Source organism: Marmota flaviventris, chromosome 3 (assembly GCF_047511675.1).
Source record: "Marmota flaviventris isolate mMarFla1 chromosome 3, mMarFla1.hap1, whole genome shotgun sequence".
NCBI lineage: Eukaryota > Metazoa > Chordata > Mammalia > Rodentia > Sciuridae > Marmota > Marmota flaviventris.
In genome coordinates this window covers 381,043-391,683 of record NC_092500.1, presented here as the reverse complement: position 1 = coordinate 391,683, position 10,641 = coordinate 381,043, and the positions used below count along the sequence as shown (strand labels likewise).

Here is a 10,641-nt window from a genome sequence, read left to right as displayed (position 1 = left end):
TGACACATGGTCCCCACACACTATCCAGCCTGCTGCTATGTGGTCAGCACTCACTTCAGTCCTCTGTCTCCACCTCCCATATTTCATGGATGATCAGCTGCTCTTCCTTCTCAGAGAAAAAAAGACCAACAGGGAGGTGTACTCCATCACTGAGCCCAAGCACATTGGCTCCCACTCTCCACCCATGGTTACCGCATGCCCCACCTGTCCTGCCCACCTCCCACAGCTGATTACCAGTGCCCCACCACATCAATCCCATCTTTCTGTGGAATAGTTGCTGTCAGTATCAAACTCCTCTCTCACCTTAACTCCCCAAACAAAGCCCCCAGTAGTGCTGGAGTGGAAAGCCTTTCACTCCCAGAAGTAGCTTCCCTGACTAAGGGTAAATGAGACAATTTAGTCTCACCTTAAGGGGCACAGTTGTATATAGCAGGTGCCATAAGATGTGACTTCAGGGGCTACAGGACCAGTGGGGGCCTCTAATCTAGTTGGGGGAAAAGGGGGCATAACAAATGCCAGACTGAGCCTGAGGACCCGAGGACTCCCACTACTGAGGGCTTTCAAAGAGACAGGACATGGGCTCCAGGATGTATCAGCCATTCTGTTTTCCCAGGGTCTGAAAGAAAGGACATGGACAGTGACTCTAGTGAAGCTTACCTCCACCTGTCCCAGAGTAAAAACCTGACAAAGATGGGACTTAGCTTTTTCAGTACTGGTGGGGGGTGGATAATACCAAGGCATTGTGTCTCATGGTCGTGCTGGCAGCATTTTTAGAGACCTACTGAGGGTGGAGTGGGGGCTGGTGAGAAGAGGCAGAGCTGCAGACTTGGTTCCACCTGTGTCCTCTGCTCACCGTTCCTGCTGTCCCTTCAGTACAGGCAAACAAATTCTGTTTTCAGGGCTGGGGATGTGGCTCAAGAGGTAGCACACTCGCCTGGCATGCGTGCGGCCCGGCTTCGATCCTCAGCACCACATACCAACAAAGATGTGTGTCCGCCGAAAACTAAAAAATAAATATTAAAAAATTCTCTCTCTCTCTCTCTCTTAAAAAAAAAAAAATCTGTTTTCAGCCACCCAGCCTGCCTCTGCATTCTCTCTGGAGAGTGCAGTTCCCAGGACCTTCCATCTCTGAACCCAAAATTATGTTCCAGCCTGCCCTCTTCACAGCCCCAGGCCCACAAGGCTGGAGGCTGATAGGACAGACAGTTCTGCTGGGTTCTGCATATCCAAAGCATAACCTCTTCCTACTGTCCAGCACCCTGCGCCAGCAAACCAAAGGACCTCTTCATCCACTTCCAGTCCTGCCCAGTCTCCTTCTGACCTGTTCATCCTGCCATCACAGCATTCCCTCCTGCCTGCCTCCCAGCACCTCTTCCTCAGACCCATGTTCACCTGTCTTCTTGGCCACCACTCTGCTTTTCTTACATAAATTAGACCACTGCCAAATCTGACTGGTAAAAATATACAGGTGAATAAAGGCCCAAGCTGGCCTGTGTTCCCCAGGAGGTAAGCCCAGCTCTCCAGCATGGCCAGCATTCAACACTTCTGGACTATTCATCCAGCAAATGTTTGTTGAACACCCATGGTGCGCTCAGCAGGAGGCACAGAGTGGTCCACCAGGTTTTGGATGAGCCCAACAGAGTGGGTGAGAGTAGGGACAGGATGAGACAGAGAATAAACCCAAAGGGCATAGAGATGCTCAGGCAGTGAAACACTCATGAGGGTGATGAGATAATGGCCTCCTCTCAGACTGGCAGAGTGGAAGGTGATGACAGCAGGTGCTCAAGGATCCACAGTGGACTGCTGCAAACTTTGTGGAGAACAACACACTTGGCACAAGTGAATTTGAGGTGGCAGGGTTTTTCTCATGGAAGGACTGGAAATCACCTAATTTCACATCAATAAGGACTCACATAATTCCTGGATATTAGGGTAGAACCAATTGTAGGAAAGACATACATATATGTCATGTCATATTGCATATGTACACAACAGTGTCACAGAGAGGGTCAGGAATGGGGCCGTGCCTAGAGCTGGGGGAGAGACTCTGGGTGGGCAGCACTCCAGTAAGATGCACCTTGACTTAAATCTAAATTTCTTACAAAAACCACTCAATACTTTGGTGAAGAGGGCTGTAGGGTAGGCTTCAAGGGAGTCTCCAGGAGGGTAGGAATGGCCTGGTCAGGAGTGATCAGTCTCCTCTGAGGACCCTGGCCTGCCCAGCACTCCTGCTGTCACATGGAGAGATGGAGGTGGTGGACGGGATGGATGCCCTGGCCAGATGACTGTACGCCACACCCCAGCACCCACCCTGCAGCCCGTGAGGACTGGCCCCACCAGGCTCTGGGGCTGCATTGCACACCAGAAGGTGCCAGGAGTGAGGTCTGTAGCCTCCAGGTTCCCGACCAGTCGACCAGTCGCCGAGCGCTACTCAGCAGGGACGGGCCCATGAGTGACCCTTGTCACGCTGCCCCTTTCTGCGCCCATTCATTGCTCACCGGACCAGTAGGCAAAGGCAGCAGGTGGGCTCCACTACGCAGTCGACCCTGCCCAGGACCAGGTCGAGGAGGAAGGCAGGGAGGGCGCCCCGCCCATCGGCGCGTCGGACTCCGCCTCCTGCTCCAAAGCCTATTTAGCGCTGGAGGTGCAGTGGAGCCCTAGGCGCGGTCCCAGGCATTAAGTCCGACTGGGAACTGACCGAGGAGACCCCAGGGCAGCCCAGCCCACTTCGCTCCACGCTCCGGGATCCGCCAAAAGACCCCAGACACATCTGCCCGTTGGACGCCCGGACCCACACAGGTACCCAGCAGACGCACGCCCACACCAGGCGCCCCCGGGGTTTCAAGGGATCCCCACTGTGCAAGCTGATGAGGGTGATGGAGTCCAAGACAGTCCCCAGTTGCTGGGCTCACCACCCGCTCCCTCCTCAGCCCCGCCCGCCATGGCCCGGCTCCTGGCGGTCACGGTCACCCTGGGTTGCATCAGCCTCCTCTACCTGCAGCTCCCTGGCGCGCTGTCTGGCGGCCTGGGCTGGGGCTCACGGTCCTCCAAACCCAGGTGAGTGCTGGGCTCCAACAGCTCTGAAAACATGTGTGCCCCCCACATCTCCCGGTTGAGAACCCCTTCACTAGGGTTTATCTCCCAAATCAGAGCCCCCCCCCCCCGCCCCGCCACACCTTCAGCGTTTCCTGAGCGGGAGCAGCTTCCTTTGCCCCCACCCCCCCACACACACACCGGCAGAGCAGCCCCTCCACCAGAGGGGTATGCTGGGGGAGGTGAGACTTGGAGGCATCCCCAGGCCTGTTGGCCCCTGATCACCCTAAAGGGAGGGCTCAGAGGGGTCAACAGGGTGCCTGGGTGCCCTTTGCCCAGGGAGGTGCTGTTAGTGGGACATGTGACTTTTGCTCCTGAAATGGTCAACTTACCAGGACTGAGCTCTGAGGTATGGTGGGCTTCCCCTGGCTGTGCCCCAGGCAGTGGGGGGGCGGGCGGGGGCGGGGTCCTCTGGGCTTCCCCTGGTCCTCTGCCAGGCTGTTGGGGAAACTGTGGGCTTCCCTGTCAATGACTCTAGGCCTGCAGTGAGAAGAAAGTGGTTGGGTTTGTGGGTTTCTGAAAGGCTGAGCCCTTAAAGTTTACATGATCCTTTCCCCTCTGCAGAGAGCCTTCAGCTCAGATTCTTCCCAGAGGCCAGCAGCCCCAGCACCCTGCACCCCTGCCTGTGGTCTGGAAGCCTCATCAGGCTCCCCGGCCACAGGGGAGAGCCAGCCTGGCTCCCATTATGGGTCGGGCTCTCCAGGATGGTGGTCGACGACACTCAGGTCCCCGGCGACACTTGGGATCCCGAAGGCCCCAAGCCCAGCTCCTGCGGGTTGGCTGTATGCTAGGCACCTGCCAGGTGCAGAACCTCAGCCACCGCCTCTGGCAGCTTGTAGGGCCAGCTGGCCGGCGGGACTTAGCACCTGTGGACCCCAGCAGCCCCCACAGCTATGGTTGAAGTGCATCCTGGCACACCCCTGCCCATCGCACCCAGCCGGAGTGCGGTACTGACCCCAGAGCTGCAGCTGAGCCCCTGCCCTGGTCCAGCCCTTTGGAGCACTTTCAGGCAGCTGGACCTGAGCACTGAACCTGCAGGCTTGGACCCTGAACCCGTGTGGATGTGCAGTGTGTCTACATGCACCACCTGTGTGCCCCAGGCTTGTGTGTCTCTGAACTGTGCACACTCAGGGCACAAGTGCTGGGCGGAGGTGGCGGGCAGCATCAGTTGCCAAACGGGGCTTCAGAGAGAAGGGGTCTCTCAGGGACATGGAGCCACAGCCACAGTCCTGAACAGGGGGCCGGCCCCCTCTGGGAAAAGGGAAGAGCAGTTGATGTGTTTCCATAGGCTTCTTCCCTGCAGCCCTCTGGCAGGGAGGCCCTTGCTGCTCTCCTGCCCTCTGTGCTTGTTGTGCCTCCCTGGAAGAGGTCCTCACCTTCCCGATGTTCCCCGAGACCGGAGGGGCAGTAGGGCAGACTACCATATCACGGTTCTCAGAGTTGAGGTGAGGGAAGAGGTCGCAAAGGGACCCCCAGGGCTCCAGTTACCATCATGGAGTCAAAGCTGAGGTGATGATGAAGACCTGGATCCCAGGGGGGCAGGGGGGAAGGGGCTCGGGGACACTCCTGAGTCATTCTGGGGAGGAGCAGAGTCACCCCTTCCCCACTCCAATTAGGCCAACTGAGATCCACCCCAGGGACTGGGGCTGTAGCTCATGGTGAAACGCTTGTCTCGCATGTACTGGGTTTGAGCCTCAGCTTTATTTGTTTAAAAATTTTTAAAAAAGTTATTTTTAAAAAGGAATCATTAAAAAAAAAATCCACCCCAGCCCAGTGGGGTGGTGGTCACTTATAATCCCAACGACTCTTAGCAGGAGGATCACAGATTCAAGTCCACACTGTGAAGCTTGGGGAGACCCTGTCTTAAAACAAAAAATAAAAGGGGCTGGACATGCAGCTCAGTGGTATAGTGTCCTTGGGTTCAATCCCTGGTACCAACCCCCGCAAAAAAAACTGAACCCTAAAGTTTATAAAAAGGAACAAAAAGAAAGCGAAAGATCCAGGCTGGGGTTGTAGCTCAGGGGTACAGCGCTCACCTAGCACATGCAAGGCCCTGGATTCGAGCCTCATAATAAATAAATTAATTAATAAAGATATCGTATCCAACTACAACTAAAAATAAATATTTTTTAAAAAGAAAGAGAAAGATCCAACCCAAATCAGGTTGAACCTCACAGCAATACTGGCTCCCCACCCCCGTCCACCCTGTGGGGCACACAGCAGGACCAGTGTGGGATGGTGGAGGCCAGAGGCCAGAGCCTGGGTGGGGGGAGAAGCAGCCTCAAGTGATAGAGAACCACAGCCAAGGAGCAGAGCTCCCCATGCCCCAGACAGGGCCTTTGCAGGTGTGTCACTCGAGCCCCAAAGCCATTCTGCTTCACTTATCGGCACTCACACAGCACTTGACGTGCGAGTGCTTGCCAGCGCCACCCTCGCCTCACAGCCACCTGGCACCACCCTCGGCTCACAGCCACCTGGCAGGGGCACTTCCTTACCCCAACTCTAGAGGTAGCCACACTGAGGTGAGACATGTGCTTCTGGTCACTGCAGTGCCCACCACAGAACTGGCTCTCAGGGTCACCAACAGACCTGCCCCTTGGGCTTTCTGTACCCCCAAGATAGATGCTCTTCCAGCTCGAGGGTCACTTGGAGCATTAACTCACCTTGTCGCTGGGATTATAAGTGACCACTGGGCTGGGATGGATTTTTTTTTTAATGATTCCTTTTTTAAAATTGCTGCATGAGAACAGAAGCCATTGTCTCAGCTTCCTCCAAGGCTCCCCAGAGAAAGGAGCAGAGGGTGTAAGGCCCCAGACTCATGGAAGGTGTGGCTGCAGTAGCCACCCCACAAGAGGCCAGCAGCCTGGGCTCCAGGGTCATGTGCCCTGCCGCCACAGAATGGTGTCGACAGAGGCAGATGGACAGTGAGGACCCAGTGTGAGGTCCTGGAGTGAAGGCCAGGGGTCCAGAGTGAGCTGGGAAGAGACAGCACTCTCTCTACCAAGACCCCCTCCCAGGCTCCTGGGCACTAGGCAGAGTCCAGCACACACCTTCTGGGCCTGTGAGGTCTGTTCTTCAGTACAAGATGTTCCCTCTTCATGAACTCCTTCAGCCTCCCCCAGACCCTCTTCTGGGTGACACCTTGCCTCCTCCAGACCTGGACGTGGGCTGTAGGTCCCCCAGGGCTTTTCCCTGAAGTGGGACAACTTGCCCTCCTGGCAAGCCATGCAGTGTCAGAAGGTGGCCTGTCATGACCCACAGCCTTGCATCTGGTGTGACAGCGACACCTGGCTATCCCCTGCCGCCCCTGTGGAGTTCCAGCAGCAGTGCTGCCTGCCCTACCCCACGGGCCTTCCCAGCGCACGTCCAGCTATTGAAGCGTTCCAACCTTGTTGGCCCCTCCTCAGAATCCTATCCAGAAGCCGCTCCTTCCTGCTTTGAGGCACCACCTGCTTTGAGGGAGATAGCTCTAGCCTGCCGGAGGCTGTCACCCCCATCCTGCCTAGTGTGAACTGAGCATGGAGCAGGCAGGAATGTCCAAGAGTCCAGACAGGCCCTTCTGAGCTGAGGCTCCAGTGGGGGGAGACAGAGGAAACACAGACCAAAGGCAAATCAGTGAAGGATGAGCAGAACAGGTATTCTAAGTGGCGAGGTGTTGTGGGTCTCTCCTACCACCTCTTCTCAGCACAGCTGCCGGAGGAGCCCACTGAATGGGTGACAGCTCTACAGGCTTCTTGCCTAGACCTCTGGCCTTCAAGGTCCCAACCTTCAGTCTCTACCATGTGCCCTTCCCTCTCTGATGCTCCAAGAATGTTGCTTCTTAGGCAGGCATTTCTGTCCGCGTGGTCCCTGCTGTGTCCTCAGGGCCAGTGGACCATGAAATGTATTTGAGCCCTGGTCAGTGCTATTGGCTTATGGAGCCATTTCCCCAGGAGCTGGACACTGCAGAAGGCTGCCCCTAAGGCCTCTTCAGGACGAGACCTGACCTTGGCCATGTCCTTGCTGGGCCTTGCTGGGTTAGCAAGAATCCTAAATCGGTTTATGGGGAATCCTCCACCCTCGAATCTGATCACCTACCTGCCTCCAGCAAGAGCCAGTTAAGGCCTTGGCCAGGCCTGCTACCTCGGAGCCTCAGCCGTCTGTGCTCTGTGACTCCCCGGTGCTCACTGACTGTGCCTCCCAGCAGTCTTGTTGTGCTCTGTCTCACTCTCCCGTGGCAACTGTCTTCAATAAAGTTGTCCTTACCCGCATAATAACTGTCAGAATGATCCTTCCTTCCTCCTCATTCTTTCTTCCTTTTGCAGTGCTGGCAATGAATGCAGGGCTTTGCACACACTGGGCGAGCACTCTGCACTGAGCTGTACCACCAGCCATAGGATCGTTTTTTCTCCAACAAGAGTGCCTCACCCGTCATCCATAGGTGCCCTGAGGATAAGTTTTTGCTTCTCAAGATAAAGTATGGGGGAGTTTGCACCTTAGGATATGGTCTAGCGTCTGCACCTTGTGTTGGGAGGGGCCCACTGCAGACAGGGAGGTGCAGAGAGAGCTGGACTGCAGAGAGCAGTGCCTGGATGTCCAGGCAAGTCAGTTACCTGAGAACAGGGAGGGTGAAGTCAGGGAGAGGGGCCTGCTGGGGGGTGGGGGGCTGCTCCCGTGCTGACACATTAATTTGCTGAGGCCAGGAGGAAGGCAGTAGTCACTCATTACCAAGGGCCAAGACCAAGGGGCAAATAGCGCCGGTCACTTATGTAACCTGTGGGCATATATAGAGGCACCTGGGAGATCTCTCGCCAACCTCAAGCCTGCCAACCCACCCTCTCAGGATGAAGGTGGTTGTGGTGAGTTCCCCACACGGTTCAGGGGTCCACCCTCTTCCAGCTGGCTCCTGCTAGCCCTGTTCATTCAGGTCCAGATGCGGCAGGGGTCAGCAGCCCCTGGCCCCCAGGCTCCCTGATGAACTCAGGCTTCCTAAAAGCAGCTTCCATCCTGCAAGGATGCCAAGCGGGGCTGCTGCTCTCGCCCAGCTCCCCTCCGCCTGGAAGCAGACATCAGCTATCCTCAGCAGATAGGACCCAGGGAGTCACCAAGGCTGGTGCAGGGGGTGCGCAGCTCCATCACTGGCCTCCAGCAGGTCCAGTCCCACGGGGATGTCCTTGCTTCCTCGTGGGGCTGGCATGATGGTGAAATGGTTCAAATCCCCCCTCCACCAGGGCCCCGATCCTTCCCTCATCTACCGACCTGACATGGGCCCAGAGGCCGCCAAAGACAAGGGCAGCTTCCGAAACTACACTGTGAGGACTCCTCCCTGTCTGTCCCCTCTCGCCCAGCCCCTACCCATGCCCCTTCCCACAGCTCGAGGGGTGTGCTTTGGGCAGCTCACGTCTTGTGGGGCCTGGCCTTGGGGAAGGAGGCTGTCCTCCCTGGCCTGACGGCTGGCCTGACACATAGCCTCAGCTGACCATCTGACTTGCAGTCGGGCCCTCTTCTGGACCGTGTCTTTGCTACCTACAAGCTCATGCATACCCACCAGACAGTGGACTTCGTCAGGAAGAAGGTGCTGGCACCCTGCTACCTGTGCAAACCCTTCACCCTCAGCCTGGTGCCCAGAGTGGACAGAGAGGGCCTTGCAGATGGCCCTGTCCTGCATCCCCCTGAGCCTCTTCTGGTTCCTTGACTCTATGAGGGACGGACTTCTCCCTTTCACCCAGCACGCCCAGTTCGGGAGCTTCTCCTGCAATAAAATGACTGTCATGGAGGCTGTGGACATGCTGGACAGCCTGGTGGATGAGTCGGACCCAGATGTGGACTTCCCCAACTCCTTCCATGCCTTCCAGACAGCAGAGGGCATTCGAAAGGCCCACCCAGACAAGGGTACAACCTTCAAGCTGTGGCGGGGCGGGGTGTTCCCTCCACCCTGGAAGGCAGGACCCATCCAGGGGGAGCAGGCCCTGGGGTTTGGGCTCTCGGCCCAGGGCCTGGTCACCGCCCCCCCCCCCCCCGGGTTCCGGCACCCTCCTAGTTCATCATGTCCTTCCCGCAGACTGGTTCCACCTTGTTGGGCTCCTGCATGACCTGGGAAAGGTCCTGGCTCTGTGGGGAGAGCCCCAGGTGAGGGCTGGGAGTTGGAGGTGGGGGTGAGGGCCGTCTCAGCTCTCGGGTCAATTGTGTGCCCCCGCCCACTGCTGGCCATGCCTTCCCAGTGGGCAGTCGTTGGAGACACCTTCCCTGTTGGCTGCCGTCCCCAGGCCTCTGTTGTGTTCTGTGACTCTACCTTCCAGCAGAACCCAGACCTCTGGGACCCTCGATACAGGTGACCCTGCCCCGGGGATGGCCCACCCTTCCCAGGCCACCCTGTGCCCTCCTCATGTGCATCTCTCACTGCAGCTCAGAACTTGGCATGTACCAGCCCCACTGTGGGCTCGAGAACGTCCTCATGTCCTGGGGCCATGATGGTGAGTCCAGTTAGAGGCAGGCCGTGTGGGTGCCACAAGGTGGCGAGGCTGTCCTCAGTGCTTGGCCGTGATGCCCTGTCTCCTGCAGAGTACTTATACCAGATGATGAGGTTCAACAAGTTCTCCCTGCCTCCGGAGGTAGGTGGGGGAGGGACTAGCCCGGAATCCCGCCCAGCACCATCCGGCTCCGCCCAGCTGGACTGGGCCTGAGCTCTCTGGTGTGGCCTCTGCAGGCCTTCTACATGATCAGGTTCCACTCTTTCTACCCATGGCACACGGGCGGCGACTACAGGCAGCTGTGCAGCCAGCGAGACCTGGACATGCTGCCCTGGGTGCAGGAGTTTAAGTGAGGCCTCTCCTGGGGGAGGCGAAGGGGGTTGTGGCCTGGGGGCTGCTTCAGGAGGCTCACTGCCCCTCTCCTGCTGCAGCAAGTTTGACCTGTACACCAAGTGCCCCGACCTGCCGGACGTGGACAAGCTGCGGCCCTACTACCAGGAGCTCATTGACAAGTACTGCCCGGGTGTCCTGAGCTGGTGACCGGCCTGCCGGCCCTGCCCCCTGCTGAACTGGCCTGGGGCCGGGCCACGGTCGGGCACCATGAAGGCCCACACCAGCCTCACTGGGGACCCCACACACCCACCTTCAGTCACTACCCCTTCTGGCTCCTCTGCCTGGTCACAATAAAGGATCTGAAAGAGCCTGTGAGTCTGACCTTTCACTGAGGCCTGGGCCTGTTTTGGCAGCTGGGATGGGCCCCCAAAGGGACACAGGCACCTGAACGTCCTGCTCGTCCTCCTGGCTCTTGTGTCCAGCTCAGCCCCTCATTCTAGAAATAGTCTCCAGGTCCTGTGGGCGTGGCTCCCTTAATGTAAGAGGGAAGCCTGATAGCTGAGAAAAGCCTGGGCAGGCAACAGCAACCCAGGGCACAGGTGGGCTGCTGTGAGGCCACACCTGTGAGCCCAGGCGGGTCCCCAGCCCCTCTGGGCTTGCGTCCCCATGGCCTCCTGGCGCACGTGCACTCCTCCCTGACACACTTTAGCCCTGCCGACCTTTCTTGTGGTCCAAAGACTTCGCCAGTGTCTTCTGGAGGTCATCT

General features: G+C 57.6%; 2 protein-coding genes across 2 annotated transcripts; both read left to right on the top strand.

The window, feature by feature from the left end:
* The first annotated feature begins 2,639 nt into the window (after positions 1–2,639).
* Adm2 (adrenomedullin 2) lies at positions 2,640–4,989 on the top strand. Its single transcript, XM_027953194.2, has 3 exons — positions 2,640–2,799; positions 2,931–3,057; positions 3,658–4,989. The coding sequence occupies exons 2-3, from the start codon at positions 2,942–2,944 to the stop codon at positions 3,992–3,994; spliced, it is 453 nt and encodes a 150-aa protein (XP_027808995.2). The 5' UTR covers positions 2,640–2,799; positions 2,931–2,941; the 3' UTR covers positions 3,995–4,989.
* Positions 4,990–7,916: 2,927 nt separating this feature from the next.
* On the top strand, positions 7,917–10,164 carry Miox (myo-inositol oxygenase). Its single transcript, XM_027953193.2, has 10 exons — positions 7,917–7,931; positions 8,304–8,384; positions 8,567–8,647; positions 8,802–8,964; positions 9,134–9,201; positions 9,294–9,403; positions 9,478–9,545; positions 9,634–9,683; positions 9,779–9,891; positions 9,974–10,164. The coding sequence occupies exons 1-10, from the start codon at positions 7,917–7,919 to the stop codon at positions 10,080–10,082; spliced, it is 858 nt and encodes a 285-aa protein (XP_027808994.1). The 3' UTR covers positions 10,083–10,164.
* Positions 10,165–10,641: the final 477 nt, after the last annotated feature.

Bases quoted from the DNA above. Each gene is read 5' to 3' on its own strand.
- Adm2 (XM_027953194.2), top strand. From the start codon at position 2,942: ATGGCCCGGCTCCTGGCGGTCACGGTCACCCTGGGTTGCATCAGCCTC. The intron at 3,058-3,657 runs GTGAGTGCTGGG...TCCCCTCTGCAG, and splicing joins TCACGGTCCTCCAAACCCAG to AGAGCCTTCAGCTCAGATTC.
- Miox (XM_027953193.2), top strand. The intron at 8,648-8,801 runs GTGCTGGCACCC...CCTTTCACCCAG, and splicing joins TGGACTTCGTCAGGAAGAAG to CACGCCCAGTTCGGGAGCTT. The intron at 9,546-9,633 runs GTGAGTCCAGTT...TGTCTCCTGCAG, and splicing joins CATGTCCTGGGGCCATGATG to AGTACTTATACCAGATGATG.